Source organism: Xenopus laevis, chromosome 1L, assembly GCF_017654675.1.
Source record: "Xenopus laevis strain J_2021 chromosome 1L, Xenopus_laevis_v10.1, whole genome shotgun sequence".
In the NCBI taxonomy this organism is placed as follows: Eukaryota; Metazoa; Chordata; class Amphibia; order Anura; family Pipidae; genus Xenopus; species Xenopus laevis.
Window position 1 is genome coordinate 50,167,874 of NC_054371.1, and position 20,724 is coordinate 50,188,597.

Sequence of the window (20,724 nt, forward strand, 5' to 3'; positions counted from 1 at the left end):
TATACCTCCCAACATTTTGGAAATAAAAAGAGGGACAAAAAAAGTTATTGACCACACCCATTGTTTGTGGCCACGCCCTTAATTACCATACTGGTTTTTTTCCAGTTATTAAAGTTTTGTTAATGAAGGTGAATTGCCCTTTAAGCTGTTAGTCTAACTTTTCCCAAGGGATCCCCTTATCTAAACTGTTAAAATTACTTATTTGCTTATCTCAAAATTGTTGCAAAAGTATTTTGTGACTTCGGGCAGCTGGGAAATTGACAATATGTCTAGCCCCATATCAGATTTCAAAATTGAATATAAAAAAATCTGTTTGCTCTTTTGAGAAATGGATTTCAGTGCAGAATTCTGCTGGAGCAGCACTATTAACTGATTCATTTTGAAAAAAAATTTTTTTTCCCATGACAGTATCCCTTTAACTTAAAGGTGAACCAACGCTTTAAGGTCCCAACTCCACTGTAATGAGGATAGAAAGCGCCAGTGAGATACATAGGCAACTTCATATTTTGGAAGCAGATTTTCTGGGCAAGCTCTTTCCTCAAATTGACAAGGAGGAGGCGGATGGGGGCGGATTAGAGGGCGGAGTGAAGTGGAATGTGGGCGTGGTTAGTTTAGTGCCTCACACGCTTCTTATTATAGTCTCCTGCAAACTGCCTTTGCGCTCTGTGTGCTGAGCACTGACATTCTCTTGTAGCAGACAGACAGCAGCAGTACAAGTGAGACAGTGCTTTCCACAGAAACACGTGTGGCCACATTGCTTAGGCAAAGGCTTGTGTACAGGTCTCCAGTGAGGATTTGCCCATGTTAGTACTGACCAGCTGCCTCAGACCTTCGCGCAGTGACTCGGATGTCCGACTCGTTGAAACAAGTTTCCCTTAGCTGCCAGCGCTGCGCTCATTGGCTGGGAAGAGGCTGATGCCCAGGTTGCTGCTGCGCTGACTGAGGATTTCCCGGCTGTCCCTTTTGGGGGGAGCACAGCGTGACCGGACTGTACCACTAGCACTAGAACCTCATCCCGCAGGGGAAAATGCACTTGCTGGAGGGAGCGCTGCTTGTTCTCTACTACACTGAATGGGTGCAGCTGGGCGCAGCTTATGAGTCGGGACAGGGCTATTACGACGATCCGGAATTTGGCGACACAAAGGTAAGGGCTGCTCTCCAGGGTCACAGAGCTGACAACATTTGGGAGAAGCATCCTGAGTCAGTAAATAAGATACTTCTACCCAGACAAGTGCCCACTGACCATTGCCACATGACTCTCTCTCTATTGGAAATGGGGGACAGTTGGCAACTTTTGTGAGGGTCTAACTAGAGATATGAATGAGCACTGCATGTAGTTTTATGAAACAAGTGTATGTGTGTTGGGATTGTGAAACTTGTGTTGTGACACCTAATGCTGTTCAGCTAGAAAGTAGGAAAGCTTTGGAGAGTGTGTGCTCTACCAATGTAAAACAATATCCCAACCATGGAGATGATCAGTGTTTCTCACTGTGACTGCTACAGAGCCCGATGTTTAAGGAATATTTCTTTAAAGGTCAGTGTCAGACTGGGACACCCGGGGCCCACCAAAAAACCTTAGATCAGTGACCCACTCTCAGTACTATTATAATCCCTCTCCTCGCGCAACCTCTATTCTGCTAGTCTCTTTTCTGTACATGCTATAATCTATTATTCCATCTATTTAGTCTGATAGAAATAGGTAATGGCCGTGAAATATGCCAAATGTTTTGAAGCTGGAGAGCCCACTTACACCTGTTGGCCCACCGCGAGTTCTCCTGGTATCCCTGTGGGCAAGTCCGACACTGTGTTTCAGCACCTACAGCACCTTCACGTGCACTCTGTCTACATTGTTATGTATTCCTACAGGGCTATTTGCTTACAGTGTACTTACCATGGCCACCCCAAATTGTGATATTAAGGAATGTTCAGCCTGTAGCCTCCTGGCTTCTAAGGAACTACAAGTCTCAGCAGTCTTTAATAGGGTCATATGCAACATCACCATGAGCAGCAAAGCCACCTAAATGTATTTTTTTATTGAAATTAGTTGGTTGTCATTTCACCCTTTATGGCTGTTAACGTTCCTTTGTACCATGGAATATGTTGCCACTTCGTTAACTTATGAGGTGTGAACACCTTCATGCTATTGTCCCTTATATGCTTCTGGCTCCATGTGGCCTGACAGGTTATTAACATTCCAGCAGGGAACAAATTGTGCAGCTCTGCACAGGGTCACATTGTTTTAACCTTCTCACTGATATGAATAATCTTCATTCCCCTTTTTGTGTGTCTGTGTGTGTTTTTTTTCTGTCCTACCAGTCACACGTACAAGGGTATTTAGCCCATCTGGAAGCACATAGGTTAATATGGATTTTACTGCATCCCAAGAATTCCCTCGCTCACTGCACCAGCACGTGTTTTCACTCACATCAAGCTTTCACAGACAATTTGTTTTTATAATCAGAAAAGCTTTCCGTTTGTGAAAATGTTCAGTGAAAAATGAAATGCTGGTCAGGGAGAGCAACCATTTATCCACTGAGCGGAGTGTGTATTTGGAGGGGTGCATCTTGTGTGGTATCGTGGCACAGTCTTGTGGTTGTTCTGCTTGCGCTCCACTGATGCAGACTCCCAGATAGGGGCAATGTTATTATTACTTAATTACTGTTATTTAAACAAAGCCATGCTGAGATAATGATATTTATTCAACTGAACGGTAGCTGTTTTCGAGATTAGAGATTAGTTTAGGTATCTCTTGCTTTCTTTCACTTGGTATCTGTTTTGTTTTAGAAGACGGTGGTGTAATTTCGATATGCCCCATGATTTTAGGAGCAGACTTTTTTAAAATCAAGAAGACATTATATTTTTTTTTATCTCAGCTCCTTGGTACCTTTGGTCAATGCTGTTCAAATGCTTTCAAGTAGTGGCTTGATCTGTCTAACATGTTCATGAGCCATATATACAATATATGACTGTGACAAGGCTCCTAAGATTGAGATTTATGCTTTAGATAACATGCTCTCACTGGGGATGAAATACAGAGTACATATAAGCCCCAGTAACAAAGTAAGCATTAAGAATTGAAACAGCATCCTTTGCATGTAGTACTAACAGGATAATAAACATGGAATTGCTAAAATAGCTTTGGAGAATCCTGGGGGTTGTCATTCCACAGCTGCTTTGTCAGAGTTTGGAAAACCCTGGCTTATAATGAGTAAATACCAGAGTTTCTTGAATCTGTTCAATAAGACTGCTGTCTAAAATGCAATGGAGGGATTTTATGTTATACTGTATCACGTGATACTTTGTACTGTTGCTTGAGATACTTTGCTACTTGAGATACTTTGCACCATTGCACAAAATACACTGCATTGTTGCACGATATACTTGCATGAGATACATTGCACTGTTGTGGTCTGGCTAGTGCTGTTGAGTGTCACATTATGAATTCTCATATCAGATTGAATGCAGGGAACATGATTACACTTGGGAATCATATTGAAAGGCATAAATGGCATAAACAAGAACATACGTTTTATTTTTGCAATAATAGTTTTCATTACTGCTATTGCATAGTGAATCTGAAAATCCAGCCAGCGCATTTTCTTTACGCTTGCTTAAAGGAGACGGAAAGGGTAATCACTGGTGGTGTGCCAATTTATTAGCCCCCCCCCCAGTGATTATACCCATTTTCCTCGGACCCTAGGCTGGCACACTTGTTTTCTGGAAATAATACCAGGAATAAAAAAAGGCCAGCCTGCAATCTGCGATACATTATTATAATAATATAATCACTGGGGTTACTTAACAATTCCCCCCCCCCAGTAAGTAACCTATTTCTTCCCTTGGTGCCAACATTTTCAGGAAAATTATTCAAACGGAACATGTTTTTTCCTTTGTTACCAGCTCTTTCAGCACTCATCTGTATCTTATCCTACTAGCCTTTGCAGTATATTTCTGGCCACTTGAAAAGTTTCACTTTAGAATATAGTTCAACACATCTCTGGAACACAGAAGTCAAATGAAAATTTTTTTGCATGTTGACACTCTGGTTGGTTATACATACTCGGAGAGGTACGTGATCAATTGCAACCCAGCTGCTGCAGGGCAAAGGTCAATTTTTTAACACAAGTATGTCCCTTAGCGGGGTGCTAATCTTCAAATCTGATTCAATTTTAAATTGTGACAAGCTTAACTTCTCTATTGCAAGAGAAGTAACGGAATATGCTTCACGTGTGCAGAGCAACCTTTTGCTTATCTAGAAACATTTGGATCAAATGGCTCACCATGTGACTCTACTTAAATATATCATTATCACACATTTTTCCACTAAAACGTGACATGAAGGGCCACGGTGTAATGGTTTGCACCCTAAATCTAGAACCGATGCCAAGCACCCTGGTCTCGGCTCTTGCTTCTGCCTGTAGCAGCCACCTTTGGTCTCGGGAGGAGCCCTCAGCTACTCAGATGCCGCCAGGTCTTAAAACAAGATTTGCAAGGCGAGGGGTTCTAGACAGGCTGAGGGGCACAACTGTAAAGCAAAGTCTTTGGGCAGAAGGTCGTAGTACAAGGCGTTAGGCAATAGAGTAGTCAGATCAGGCCGTGTCGGGGCAGGCAGAGAATAAACGTAGTCAGGCAGGCAAGGGTCAAACCAGGAAGTCAATTAGAGGGGTTAAGCAGAATCAAAGTCAGTAATCGGGTCAGGATTCAGAATTCAGGATCGTCAAATAGTCAGGCAGGGGTCACAACAGGAATCAAACAGGTTCAAACAGAATAGCACAAAGCTCAAATAGCATCAGGAACAAACTCCTATAACGGGCAAGGGTCAGTAATCAAAATGGGCTATTTATACTTTTAAATTTTGCGGCAATTGCGCGCTGGCGTCATCACGCCAGCGCCTTTAAGAACCGCCGAGGCACGCGCACCCTAAGGGGCAGATTCATTAAGGGTCGAATTTCGAAGTTAAAAATACTTCGAAATTCGACCCTCGAATTGAAATCCTTCGACTTCGAATATCGAAGTCGAAGGATTTAGCGCTAATCCTGCGATCGATCGATCGAAGGATTTTTCGTTCGATCGAACGATTAAATTCTTCGAATCGAACGATTCGAACGATTTTAATCCAACGATTGAAGGAAAATCCTTCGATCAAAAAAAGGTTAGCAAACCTATGGGGACCTTCCCCATAGGCTAACATTGACTTCGGTAGGTTTTATCTGCCGAAGTAGGGGGTCGAAGTTTTTTTTAAAGGGAAAGTACTTTGACTATCGAATGGTCGAATAGTCGAACGATTTTTACTTCGATTCGTTCGATTTCGTTCGAATTCGAACGAATTTAACCAATTCGATGGTCGAAGTACCCAAAAAATACTTCGAAATTCGAATTTTTTTCATTCGAATCCTTCACTCGAAGTTAGTGAATCTGCCCCTAAGAGTCCAGCGTCGGCGTGTGAGAAGGATCGGCACGGTGTGGCGGCGTCCCCGCCGCACCGGGTAAGTCCTCATACATGGGCAATTTTATGATGTCATGGTTTGCTTCCACTGTATTTGTATGCATGGATATACAGATAGATGTACCAGGTAAAAATAAAACAGTGACCAATCAGTGCTTTATAATTAAAAAAAAGGAAAGGTTTTTATACATATTTTAAACTAAAAGATTTAGAAAAATAGGCTGGAATTGAGCAAATGAAGAATTGTGTAATTTTACAGATCAGTAGGAAACACATCAATCAGATTACATGGGAAGCATGAACTATGTGAACTCTTGTAAATTTAATGTTTATGGGCCTCATGTAAGTTGAAGGCATTGCCCAGTTGGATTTCTTGCAGGTTGCTTCAAATGATCTCCTTACAATGACAACTAGTCAGCAGTGATGTGCCATCATGTGCGGGTCAGAAAAAACTAAACTGGAACCAGACCCAAACCAAAATCTTAACCCACACTCAATCCTAACCTGCAAATTGTTGCCACTGTAGGACCCACATCCAATCTGTACCTGCGTCTTCCTGCTATGTGCACTACTTCTGTGAGTTTCTGGAGTTTCCTTAAATAAGAAGGATTTTGGGGTTTTTGTAGATAAAAGTTGTCTAATTCTTGGCAGTGTCATTCTGTGGCTACTAAAGAAAATAAAGTTCTGCATAAAAAAGGGCATTAACTCAAGGGATGAAAACATAATTATGCCTCTTTATAGGTCCCTGGTAAGGCCTCATCTGGAGTATGCAGTGCAGTTTTGGACTCCAGTCCTTAAGAGGGATATAAATGAGTTTGCAGAGTGCAGAGACGTGCAATTAAACTGGTTAGAGGGATTGATAGACTTAAATTATGAGGGTAGACTGTCAAGGTTGGGGTTGTTTTCTCTGGAAAAAAGGCGCTTGCGAGGGGACATGATTACACTTCACAAGTACATTAGAGGACATTATAGACAAATAGCAGGGGACCTTTTTACCCATAAAAAGGATCACCGTACCAGAGGTCATCCCTTCAAACTAGAGAAAAAGAATTTTAATTTAAAGCAACATAGGTGGTTCTTTACAGTGAGGACAGTGAGGTTGTGGAATGCACTGCCGGTTGATGTTGTGATGGCTGATTCAGTTAATGAATGGCTTGGATGATTTCTTGGACAGACATAATATCAAAGGCTATTGTGATACTAAGCTCTATAGTTAGTATAGATATGGGTACATATAATTTATGTGAAAGTATGGAGGGGTGTGTGTATGGATGCTGGCTTTTCATTTGAACTTGATGGACTTTGTGTTTTTTCAACCCGATTTAACTATGTAACTATGGGTACCTCTGGGTCAAAGAAAGGGAATCTAATTGATCTGAGGAGAAGTGTATTTCCCCAGTCAGACCTACACCCAACCATAAACTACAATGGATGTCTAATTTTCAATCCAAACTGCCTGTTGGTTAACCACCAGGTCCTGTGGGTTTTGGGTCAACCTGTAAATAACTACTGGTCAGCTAATTTGGCTAACTGTCCTTGTGGCTCTGGATTTTTCTGGAGAGGAAAATGTGAGACTCCTGTTTACCTGTTTAATATATCCTGCCAAATCTCTACTAAGAGGAGTGAAGAAAGGTGGAGCTAGAATTGAATAAGGAGCTCATTATCTGCTCTCTTGCGAATTGCAGATTCCAAAAAAACAACAGTTAATGTTTATATGTAAGTTTAGATACTTGAGCTAACTGTATATGTGTAATTTATAAAGCAAGGCACCCATACTCTCGCCAACAGAGTACTGCTGATTAATATATGATTGGCGGTGCATGATATGAATGCATTTTTGTTGTTAGGTTGTTGGAAGGATTTTCTCATGTGCTGACCACAATGTCTCAGTAAGTGGATCCGTACACAGGTTGGGTACCAGACTGGCCATTAAAGGACAAGGAAAGGGCAGTATTGAATACATCTTCATTGAAAGGCATACCTCCAGTGGTGTCAAATGTTCTTGTAAGTCTGTTCTTTCTTATGCCGTTTGTCTGATCACAAGCATTATAGTATAAAAAAATGCTGAGTCCCACAATAGAATTTCCCAGAATTCTCCACTCCTGCATCAAGACGAAGACTGTAGATTCTGTGCAGTTGTTCAGTTCAGAAGATGATGCATGTGCATTGTTAACTACTCGTGAGCACTCGCTAAGAGAACGTAAAGGGAGCTCCCCCACAACTATCCTACAAAGCCCTCCCTCCACTATGCGCGCAACAATTGCAATTTAACTACATGGTTTCTATGGTGACGCGCTAACCAGGCAGGGATTATATTCTACAGTAGCCTGCATCTTACATTCAGCATCTCTGACGAATGGTGTGACAGTGTTTCCCTCTGCCTCCTTCATTATTTTGGCTGTTATTTATTGCAGCAGTCAAGTAGTAATAGCGCACAAGCTTTTAAGACCTGCTAGCGGAAGGGTTTTGGCGCATGTGCATCTAGTTAGCTGGTGCCATCTTTATTACGTCACCCAAAAGAAAATGTCGGCACAGAGAACAGAAAAATGGTGATACCTTCCAGAGCTCACTAACGTAAACAGGAGCAGTCTCTGGAGAAGTCATGTTAGCAATCAGGTACAAGTTGGGGCCTTCTATTAGATAAGGAGGTAAAAAAAAGCCTTTCCTTTTCCTTTAAAGGCATATACTGTATATATGGCAGTTAGCTGAACACTGGTTTGGAGGAGTTGTTCTGTACCCTTATACAAGGGCAGAATAATTCACTGCCTAAACACATTCAACAAAAGGTCATATCTGACTCCAAGAAGGTTTTGATTAAACATTTGGCTTGGTTTGTTGGTAGGTAGTTGTAAACTGAATAAACACAGTTGTGTGAATTAAGTGGAATGACTTAATTGGATAGCAAACTCTATAAATGTATTACTGAATGAATAATGTGCATCTCACATGAAATGTATTTCTTTGGCTGTGGAGAGATATGCTGTTTTACCCTAACCTCGATCCATTACATGTATTCCATGCGGCTGAGTGGCTGTGAATTCAAGACAATACACGCATTTCCTGAGGAAATTTAGACTTTAAGAATAGATTAGGTGACAAATTAAAAAAATATATTGAGACAGACTATGTTCCTACCTTTAACTTGCAAACCATACTTTATTTTCCTATTTGGAACAAGATGCACGAATGCAGAAGTTATTAGCCAGAAGCAAATAATTTAGTGACGGGCCGAAGACTGGGCCCTCCGTCTTGTCATCAGTACCAGCATAAAGAATGTATCTCGTGCTCCTTGGAAGCAAGAATGTAGTCACTTAAGCAATGGAAAGTTCAACAAATTTGGATTACAATACTGATGATGCAGTACAACCAAGCCTGAGGATTAGTCCAAGTCCTCTGACCCCTGCTCACATTTTTAGCAATGCTTCCAAAGTAAGCAGTTTGACATTTTGCAACTTTTTCTTTTTTTGGCAGATGTTCGCACCTCTGATCTTAACTCCACTAGGTTTGAATGTCGTTTTGGTAATTTCAAGGTTTCACATGATTAATATTTCAAATCATAGCAACGTGGAAGGGTAATACACAAATTTTTTTTGTGTGTGTTTAGAGAACAATTCTCATTCTTTCTTCAACCTCTAATAAATGGCACTGAGCTCTTCAACATGAATGACTCCAACTTCAGGCAGTTCAACTAAAGGTAATGTGCCAGCACTTGGCTTACTGCTTGCTGAACCTTTGTATTTTTAGCAGGAGAGTATCTCTGACAAATAATTATTTCTCAAAACACTTTAAAGTGCCAATTTAATAAAAAGATAAAAGTTTGTGTTTGTGCCTACAATAATGTTTAATGGTTTGTAATGTAGAGCAGTTTGGGAAAAATATAAAGATACAGTCTGGGAATGTTAGTTACTGTATCTTTGTGCACATAGGGAAGTGCCGTTTATTAGCTTCATTCACTGAGCAGCAGCCCTGTCAAGCTTGATAGTTGTCTTTGTAACAGACCAGTGGTCTGGTATATCATCTCATTTATTGAATTGTTTTTTTTACAGTTCTTAAAGAAAAAAGTTATTTTATGATGGTATCTATTTCAATGCTATAGAGCACATTGTGTAAATTTTCCAGCCGATGTTGAGTGCCCAGCTCCCATCATTTCCAACTTTTGTCAGTGGAACCCACCAATAAGAGGGGCAACCATATGGCAGTTGTAATATTGGAGGGGCACTTTGCACTATGTAATACTGTCATTTTTCATGAAACAGATGAAAGTGAATGTACATAGGACTGGCAATGCCAAGGATATATTTGACACAGTTGACCATCTTAAATATATTGCAATACATGGACAAATAATGTGTTGTGTTTGAAGGCAATGTATTTTCTAAATAGCTTTTTTTGCGCAGAACATTTTATGTCCTTTTAATATACTGATATGGATAAGTGCATAGGATAATTTTTCTGTATGTATGTGTTACAACTCCCCAAATCCAAGGTGTCTTTTACTGATGAGGTATTGCGGCAGTTTAGCAATAGATAAAGTAGGTGAACTTGATCAAAATTAATTGTGGGTCCACTAAAGGTATCAATAGGGAGGATAAGCATGCCGTCAAGTTGGTGGTCAAGCTCTGGGGGGGGAGAGGAACCAGTGCAGATATTGCATCCAGGCCCATAGGGCCTTTGTAATGTTACTGCTACATGCCTTCTAATTATTGAAACTGCCTATTTAAGCCATACCTATCATTGCCATCACAGGTGCCACTTCATCATACAATAACATTCTTGACAATTTGTGCTTCCTAATTTAAGGATAATAGCCCAGTGTACAAAGTATAGTCAGTTAAGAATGGGTTTGCAGAGATGGGAGTGGAAGAACTTGACTGGTCTATGCATTGCAGACCTCAACCCAACTGAGGAAATCAAAGCAAATCACAAAAAAACAATGTTCCAACTTCTAGTGGAAAGCCTTCCCAGAAACATATAGGGCATATTATGTATCAGTAAAGAGAGGAAGATGAGATGTTGGACAACCAGATGTTCACATACCTTTGACAACATAGTGTATGTCAGTATAATAAGCCAAGGGTCCACCTTTTAGCAGGGTCTTCCTATGGTGAAAGGAGACTTTTTTTATTTATGTAGCAGCAACATTTGACAGTGCAGTTTTACAAAGATTGTTCATTAGTCACATGTTTACATGCGCTTTATATAATTTCATCAGGAGCCAATTCATCTGCTTGTCTGCTTGTATATGAGGCGCGCCCATTGGAAACTAATACAGTTTCCAGGTTAGAATTGAACCTGGGACCCAGCACTGCAAGGCAGCGATGGTAACCACTGAGCCAAAATTCATAGTTTCAGTGAGACAGAAAAACTGTAAAAAAAAACTATGCTTCTAACGTCAAAACTGAAACATTGCAAATGTTTTGGGGAAAGGCAGTGAATTCTGTTATTATCACAATGCCTGAAGCTTTGTTATTTAAAATGTATTCGTAAAGGGAAAAAAATGACTGAGCAGGTGCAGTGCAATATTGTAAGGTTGTGGCTATGAGAGACAGCACCATCTTGTGGTTGAGAAGCACTAGCCATACCTATGCTCCCAGCCTTCCTTCCCAGATGAAAGAAGCTGTGAAATTCTAGGTTTATTGTCCTTTGTTTCATCCATTTCTCTTTTTTTGCTCGAAGCCAGGGGAAATTGCACTAAAAAGAAACATGTTTCTCTAAAGGTAGAACCTTGTAGCATAACAATTACATTATAAGCTCTGCTGTTTGTAATTTGCATAATAACGTTAGTTTTGACTAAAGTCTTTATTGAGCTAGCAATATTTTTTGAGGGACACATATGACGCTGAAGAACCAGTTGGAAACAGTAAAGGTGCTGTCCTAAAGGCTTTTTGTGTTGGCTTTCTAAGTTTAGCTGACAGTTGTAGTTTTACAACAGCTAGTTGCGATTGGGAAAAGTCCTTCTGTAGAATGTACAGTTAGTTGGATTGAGTAAGATTTATTGCATTACAAATAAGAAGGAAAAAAAGAGCAGACACATTAAATTCCCTTTTGGATGCTCTAAAAAAATGCTTGAATTGTACTGGGATTCAGAGTGAGTACCCCTTTTTTCATATTTGTAAATTAACTGCCTGGAGGATTACTATCAACAAATACATTTTCGTAAGGATTCAGCTGAACTTTTAAGTGTATTAAAAAACATAATTTTTTTCTGCAATGCAATGTGCAATGGCAATATGCAATGTCGGTACATGACTAGAAGTTCATGCTGTAGTAAGAAATAGAATATGGTACTCAGTAACATAACCTAAACATATGACATTGACTGTCATGTTTCTTGTCCTCCGGCTCTGCTCCAGTGCGCACCTAACTAGATTTTGCAATTTAATTGATACTGACATGTTCCTCACAATGATAGGAGTGGTACCAGTATCACTAAAAAAACTTTGTTAATGACACTAAAAATGTTCTTTTCAAAATATTAAGCTACATTAAAAGTTACCTATAAGTCATGTTGATCATTTTTCGCTGATAGTTCTGCTTTTGTAAGTAATTGTTACTTGAACTTCCTAAACCTGACTGTTTTGCCAACCTAAATGTCCCATCTCAGCCTGTAAGTTAGAGTTTCTAATACTAACGGACTCCTGCTGCACAAATATGGCAGTCCCCTCATAGAGTGCCATGGGGGGTAAGAAAGGTAATGTAAAAACATCAGACAAATAACTTTATGGCAAAATTATAAATAGATAATGTTATGATACATTTAAAAAAGGTTATTTTCTGGTGTCAGTATCTCTTTAAAGGAGAAGGAAAGTCAAAAATTTAGTAAGCTTTATCAGAAAGGTCTATATAAATACACCAATAAAACCTCAAAGTAATGCTGCTCTGAGTCCTCTGTCAAAAGAAACACAGCATTTCTTTCCTTCTATTGTGTACACATGGGCTTCTGTATCAGACTTCCTGTTTTCAGCATAAACCTCTAGGGCAGGGCTTGAGCATGCTCAGTTTGCTCCTCTCCTCCTCCCTCCTCCCATCCCTGCTGTAATGTGAGCTCAGAGCTGTAAGTGAGCAGGGAGAGACTCAGGCAGGAAGTGATGTCATACCAAGCTTATATGGCAGCTTCTATCCTAAACAAACAGAGACAGTGTCTAGAACTGTTTACTCAGATATTGTAAAGCATTCTGCAGAATAAATATGGTGTTCTAGCTTGCACTATTGTGACTAATCTGTTGGCAATAAACTGTCTTGGAGATTTCCTTCTCCTTTAATAATACTGCTAAAGTTCCCATTTTTCATTCAGGTATGTGAGTTTTACTTTCGTGTACCATGACAGAGTGAAATAGGTGTTACAGTTCCCTGCAAAATATACACACAAAGATACCTTTACACTTTGCTCAGAATCAGAAGCAGGGTTACCAGTAAATAGAAGTCTCCTATACAGGGCAGTTGAGATTTCAGCATGCATTTATTTGCACTCAGCAGATTTGCGGGTAACCCTGGAAGTCCACTTTTAGGATAAAGTTTCATTTCTCCAGCTCCCTCAGAAAGATTAAGTGCATTAATTTGCTGGTGTACATGTTTGCTTTAAGGAAAGTTGAATTCCTTTTACATTCTGTTTATCAAATAAATCCAAAGGAAGGAGACATGTTAATGGTAATATTAGTTAATTGCTGTTTTTCATTCCAGCCGCATCCTGCATGGAGATCACGTGGGTATTTGGAATAAATGGTACTCCAAATGAGATGAATGAGACCATTAGAGATACAGCGTGGGCCAATTTATGGAAGAATAATATTGGAATAGGATATTTTATTCTTTTATTCTTATTTTGAAGAATTTATACTCATTTAACTCTGTCACCATGCACAACCCAAAGTTCCCGACACTTGTGTATAATGTCACATCAGGTATTTAGTCTGCATTCCTTTTATTTCTTCCTCGTGCAGATCTATTATGGCCACAGGATGAGGTTTCAGCCTTTGTGGTGCCTCTAAAATCTTGGGCCCAAAGGTTATAAACAAACACATTATGGGGCTGGTTTACTAAAACTTGAATTTATCAATTTTTTTACTCAAAACAAAGTTGACCTAACTCCCTTCCACAAACTGAACTAATTATCGTCGGAAACCTAGATTTTATCAGATTATCCAGTGCAGATCATAATGTCAAGAAACAATTTTAGGGACATCTGCCATTGACTTCTACATTACCTAGACAGGTTTGTATTTTCAGATTCGGATTGTAGCAGTTTTGGGGTATGATAAATCAAGTTTTAAATTTTCCCCCTAAAAACCTCAACCAGAAAAAATAGAGGTTTCATAAATGGACCCATACAGTATATATTATTATATAAATTTATTATTTTGTTAACCCATGTTTGATGGGACAGTAGCATTTGTGTTTTCTAGTGGCTTCCCTACTGTGATGGGATCTATGACCCCAAAAGGTGTGCAAAACATTCATTCAAAATGTTTTCTTAAACTGATATCTTTATAATTTTTCCTCTAAAACCACAATTGCTTCTTGCAGAACAAAGGAAAAAGAGGATAAACGAAGCTAAAAGCCATGCCTAATCAAAATTATGACTTCACTAAAAATTCATTACACAAGTTAATAATAAACTTGTAAATTTCTCAGGGGGTTTGTGAATGTTTGAAATATAAAAACAAACAAAATATGGTATGCTTTGAAGCAGGGACATAATTTCATCTTTGAATTAATCTATACAAGCTGGGAAAAGAAAGCAAAAACAGAGTTGCGTTATGGAAAGGGCCACCTCTTGCTTGACAAATGTGTGTAGTACTAAAATATGTTAGACCATTTCCTTATTGAAAAAGTTCTACCTACACAGGTGCTCCCCAACTGATGTCTAGGTCCCCATAATCGATTGTTGACCAGGACTAAGTGCACTGGAACACTGGGCCTTAGATGTGAGGTTGCCTGACTTGGCGGCCGCCAACCCTGAAATGCTTTGGAGACAAAAAAGTGAGGAGTAATGTAATTACAAGGACATCAGACACTGGCGGGATTAATTGGAAGTCATGTTTCACATGGGCAAAGCTTGGTTGTTGACTATGAAAGGTACTTGTGGCCTGTGTGGACAATTGGTTAGAAAAAATTGCTACCATTGCTTCCCAGTATTTTTACTGCTGCTTAAAGGGTAATTTCCTATTGCAGCAGGACTTGCCATCAGAGGTTTGAAGATTTTAATTATATTCCCAACCAGTAGCTCGTGAGCAACATGTTGCTCTCCAACCCTTTGGATGTTGCTCCCAGTGGTCTCAAATCAAGAGCTTATTTTTGAATTCCAGGCTTGGAGGCAAATTTTAGTTGTATAAAAACCAGGTGCACTACCAAACAGAGCCTCAATGTAGGTTGACAATCCACATAGGGGCTACTAAATGGCCAATCACAGCACTTATTTGGCACCCCAAGAACATTTTTCATGCTAGTGTTGCTCCCCAACTCCTTTTACTTCTGAATGTTGCTCACAGGTTCAAAAGGTTGGGGATCCCTGCACTAGAATCAAGGAAATCCTTGTGAAAGGAAATGTACAGTAAATATATAAAGAATACATGGAATGGCTATGTGGAGTACATCAAGGAAAAATAACTAGGTGAGTTAGAATGGGCTGCGTGAAACACAGGAAAAGTTTGTCCTGCTCCTGTAACCCATAACAATGCATTTTCAATATACTTTTGTTGATCTTAATCAGTTAGAATAATGGAATCATATACAGGTTATTATGAGTTCCTGGGTCAGGACAGACTCTGACCAGAGTACTGTATAAGCCGTAAGTATTTATTTTAAAGAAGTAGCATGCTGAAGCTCCATCTACATGTAAAACATTTCCTTTTTATATATCCACAGAAGGGATACCCACAGAAACTCATGGGTATTTCAGGGCCACAATAAGCAGAATGTTGGTATCTCTACTGAAGTGTGTAATATTTTGGGGTGGTTATGGTCTATTATAGGGGTTAGATGGGTTGCATACTTTTGCTCACAGCTTTAGTGACTTTAGTACTATATCTGTTTGTTGCAGATTTGGCTGCAAAGAACATGACCCCACTTTTCCACATTGAAAACATGGCTACTAAATCTAAAACATCACTTGGTACACAATAAAGTGCCTTTGCCATCTCTCCTTAGCATCCATTGGTAATCTCTAAGGGATTCGAAATGTATCAGGAATGAACTCATAAGCTCATTGACATCTATTGGAAGACTGTCACTGTTCCATTAGGCTGTGACTATTTTGTAATGTTTAACCATTTGCTGCCCTGTGCTTCCATTGTACGTATATTTTCAGTAATTAGTTCATTATCAAGTATTTTTTCTATGTTATATTTAAACAGTATGGGTATTCAATTATATTTTTGCTCTTAGATATCTACAAATATCATTTGAAATAATTGGTGCATACCGTTTCACCATCCGTGTGCTTGTAATGTAGCTAATCATTTGAAGTTTTTGGAAAAGAGAATGTTTTAACAAAATGCATTCGATATATGAGCTATTTCTAATATTTGTAAGTTCTGTTGTTCACACTTTAATGTCAGTGGGACAGGTGGAAATCCTGAGTGGATTTACAACATGGTGATTATCTGTTGATTGCCCCTCCCCCCCAACATTGAATTGAATAGTTGATGTTCTCATTTCTCAGCAGCGAGAACAAGACAGTGACAGACCTGTATGACTAGTATGAAGTAAAGGGGCATGCTTGTGAAAGGATGAAAGTATAGTTCATAGAGGAGAACTGTAAAAATGCTATACAAGTGAATAGAGCTGTGGAATCTTCTGGCACACTATCTATTTCCCCTTTGATCAATATGCTCCAAAGCATCAGATACATATCTGTATTTCCTTTTAAGAAATATTTTAGGAAAGCTTTTAATACTATGATAAAGGCAGATTGTCATAATGTGCCAGCAGTGGTTTTATCAGCATTAAATTCACACTATTGTCACTTTCATGTTTTGTTTGGACACAATGGTCAAAGGTAGATAGCGGGATTAATGCAAATTGCCAAATATATGTGTAGCATAGTTGTTGCTAATGGGTTACTATGCAATGCGCTGCATATGTTTTATCACCAGTAATTTACATTAATCCTGGTAAAAATTTAACTTCGGACATTATGTTGCCTGTGCTGGAGAAGATTAAACTTGGGCAATAAAACACCCCATCTGCCATTACCCTTAAGGTGGTTTATGTTGTGGTCAGCAGGGTCCATTTTGCATACCTCCCAACTGTACCACTATTCACTGCACACCCAGCCTGTGGTCCTGGATCCTCCTTTAAATGTTCCACATTGCTCTGCTCTTCGGGGTACACAAAAAAATTAGGCAGAACATTATGTCCCTTTTTCAACTTTTCAAATGTTGATTGTGAGGTATGGTTTTGTATACCTCTCCACCAGTATATTTCAGCCTGTATGCAGTTCTGGGCTGGGAATCAAAATAGGCCCTGGCATTTCAAGTAGAGCCCCAAACAGCCCCCCACCAGACCAATAAATACTGACTATGTCAATTTACAGCAGCCCCTCTGGCATTTGCCCACAGATTGCCAATCCAGGCCTGCCTGTATGTAAGCCCTTAACTGTCATGGATTGTGGATTCTATGGTGTTGCCAGTGCCATGCTATGTCAACTTCCCAAAGCCCTGCATGCATATCACTCTAAAGCTGGACCATTCATATACAGTTGTCTAAAACCTCATAAAAGTTGTTTGTTTAAACAAAGTCTTGGTAAAATCCCGCTTCTCTTAGAAGTATAATCTTGATTTCTTGCAGAATTTAATTAAGTGCATAATTAAGAAAATATTCAAAAACTATTCTACATGCACACATATAACCGCCATGCCTGATAAACTGTGGTTAGTTGTGAACATCCTCGTGTAAAAGAATACAAGATAGGGAAAAAAAACATACAAGGGAGAAAGTTTTACGGGGTTCTCTCTTTAACCCTCCTTTGTGGGGTGTTTTTCACTCTAATTTCAGTTTTATGAAAAATGCACACTAGCATTTCGTAAGTTACCAGCGAGTTGCATTGGACAGAGCTGTTTATAGTTGAAAAAGGAAACTGTTTTTATAATTCCTTTAAGTTCCAAATAGTTTTAAGAGTGAAATATTTTGCTGAAACATGTGCTGAAAGAAATCATAAGAAACATCTTTATAGCAGCTGTTGTCAAAAAAAATCACTAACTTCTGCCAGATATTTCATGGTATATATTTAGCAGATGCACATTTTTTTTTTGTTTTATTTTTTTCCAAATCATTTTGTTTGGGTTGAAGGGAAACCTCAGAGAAAGTAGCAGGTTCTTTGCGGGTAGAGGTTATAGGCCAGAGAGCTAAGGGGCTGATTTATGAACATGAAAGCATCAACAACCAATCAGCAATTGTATTTCAACAGTCTACTACAAGTTATGGAATGAAAGCAATGAGCTGATTCGTTGCATAATGGTTATCATTGCTGTCATTCAGCGCAGTTTGATTCATTACCTGCTAGTTTGTATATTACCCTTGTGCTTGTGTGGGTTTCCTCCACTTTACTGACCATGTAGTGTGTGTGAATGTGATAGGGACTTTAGACTGTAAGCTTCACTGGTGCAGGGACTGATATAAATGACGTATTATCTCTGTAAAGTGCTGCTGAACATTAGTGATGAGCAAATCTGTCCCGTTTCTCATTGTCAAAAAATTTGTCAATGGGCGTCAAAAATTTTTTTTATGCATGACAATGTGCACTTCAATATTTCTCGTTGAAATGCATTAAAGTCAATGCCCATTATTTCTTATGCCAAAATTTTTGTCGATCTGACTTTTTTTGTCGCAGCAAATTTTTCAATAGCTAATTTTTGCCACTGTTTCGTGAAAACATTTGAGATAGAGAAATGCGGAATTTCCCCACGAATCCATGGCTGGTGAAAAAATTCGCTCATCACTATTGAACATGTCATCAAGCCATGTACAGAATATAAAAGCCCACAGGGGCTCAGTGATCTTGTATTTTTTTTATATATAATGAACTATTGCCCCTCTTTCCTTACATACAAACTCAACATGTGCCTGCTATCTAAAGACAGACTGACTCAGATTGATGGTCAGTCTGTACGTACATTAAATTCCTTGAAATGAAGTGTGCTGTTTAATGGCTTAATGCACAAAAGTTTCTTTTGAATTGGTGAAAAATCTCACTGGGGATGGATATTTGACAGGTGTCTGATTTCCCACACATTCCTTGTTTAAAATCAATGATTGTATCAGTTTAGTCTGCATTTTTAACTACACAACAAAAGCTAACAAAATCTCTGTATTTCACCTAAAATTTCTGTTCGTTTCTTTTCCTTTTTTGTGCCCCCAAACCTGCTATAGTTTTCCTCCTGGTAAGCTCATACACATATTTCCAAGAATCTGCACTTTAATGTTCTCAGCTATTCATCCCAGTAATAACTGTCTGGGATTTCTAATCGTTCTATAAGCTCTCCTACTATTTATCTTCGCACTGTTTCCCTACTTGGTAATAAAATAATCTCTCAATTTTCAAGCGTCTGGCATATCTGAAAGAGGGCACTAAATGGCTCCTGGCATCATCATTTATTTAAACTGTAATTTTAGCTTCTGTGTCCTTCTGATACCAATCATCACTAGGGGTTTGGAAAAGGAGCATGCAAATAGCATTAATAAAGATGGTTCGTTGCAAACTTAACTGATGCAGGTGTTTAGGGCATGAACATGAATCCAGATTCATATGCAATGCCTTTCATGTAATGTCAGGTTAAAATGATGTGCTGTGGTCTGTTTAATGTGGATGCTTTTCTTCTCATGCTTTCGTAATGGAAGGGAATATTACATAGTATTGTTTATATAAAAATTAATAGGAATGTTCTTTTAAAGTTAAGTAAAACTGTGTTATAACCTCTGAATTATCTAGTAACCATACAGTAGAGTTAACCTATTACTATACTAAAGATAAGAGAGCCAGTGATATCACCCTCTTTGCAGACTCTATTGAACCGAAAAGCTTGTTCGCTCAATAAGATAAAACCCTGCGTTATAAAAAACATGTGCACAAAAGCAAAATACACAGACAGCAAGATAAATGTTCACAGGCAAAAGGTCACTGAAATTATTCACCCAGAGGTCTTGGAATCTGTAGAGGCCCATAGAGTTGAGAGATACGTTAATCTATTAGTTATTCCTGAAGAGTCATAGACCTCCCCCCTCATGTTTGTTTTACAGTCTGGCACCTTTCTTTGCTTCAGGTACTCTGTCTGGAGAGGTGCAGTAGGCCCTCAAGCAGAGCAGAGGGGCTCATTATAACCATAAAAGGTGGGTTTTAGTTTATGTTTCCAGTCAGAGGACTCTGAAATAAATGTAGAGTCAAAGTTTACCCATTTAAATTAGCATTATTAGTGAAGCCGATGTAAAAATAAGGTTCAGAAAACACACACAAAAACACAAGCAAGCAAGAATTCCACATTTGGCCTGCTTTATTTCCTACCACCCCAAACATACTTTTCTCAAATCAAGTACTTTATATTTTCATCAATACTGAAATACTAAAATTTTCAAAGGATGTAGGCACAGCAATTCTCATTATTCTTCCTTTTCTTGATTGTGGCACCTCCATAAGGTGATTTCAGAAATTGCAATTTTTTACCAAGGTGCCCAAAACTACCTCATTGCCTTTGATGTAATCCTCCAGCCAATGACAAATGACAAATATATGCCGTACAATTTGGTGATGTAGACAGTGGAAAGCAACTGTTTTTTGAAAATGACAACAGATCACGAGTCCCTATAATAAAATTGCTTAAAACTGTGTCATGGATTCAATAGGAAAATGCTGTACATCTCTTTTAGTAAAAGAGCAAACAAAAGGGGGAATTAGAATAGTTCAGACATAAACGCTTGATGTCGGTCTCCATGAACAGCAGCTATTACAGCTGTATGGCTCAGTAGAATTCAGATTTGTCAATGAAAGTGGTCCCAGTGAGAGAAGTTATGGCCAATTACAAATGTACATGTAACTAGAAGCTGCACTACTACAAATGGGATTTCCTCTGTTTGATAAATGCTAAGCTGAACTCTCAACCAAGTAAAATATTGTTTCTAAGCTTGTGAATGTATAATAAATAGGTTTTCAAGGGACATACACTTTAACCAATACTGCATTATAGGAAGGATGTGGGTTTACATTATAATCACCTTGTCATAAAGCTCTTAAAACAGATACATCAAACATCTCCTAGGAAGCTGTACTTTTGACAAAGTCAGTAAAA

The 20,724-nt window shown here is 38.9% G+C and overlaps 1 protein-coding gene across 1 annotated transcript in view; it reads left to right on the plus strand.

Annotated features, from left to right (window-relative positions):
- Positions 1-642: 642 nt before the first annotated feature.
- The window catches only part of vegfc.L (vascular endothelial growth factor C L homeolog), an 87,172-nt gene continuing 67,090 nt past the window's right edge, over positions 643-20,724 (plus strand). The window contains exon 1 of the mRNA XM_018230726.2: positions 643-1,144. Coding sequence (XP_018086215.1) covers positions 1,028-1,144 — 117 coding nt within the window. The 5' untranslated portion in view covers positions 643-1,027. The remainder of the gene's footprint in view (positions 1,145-20,724) is intronic.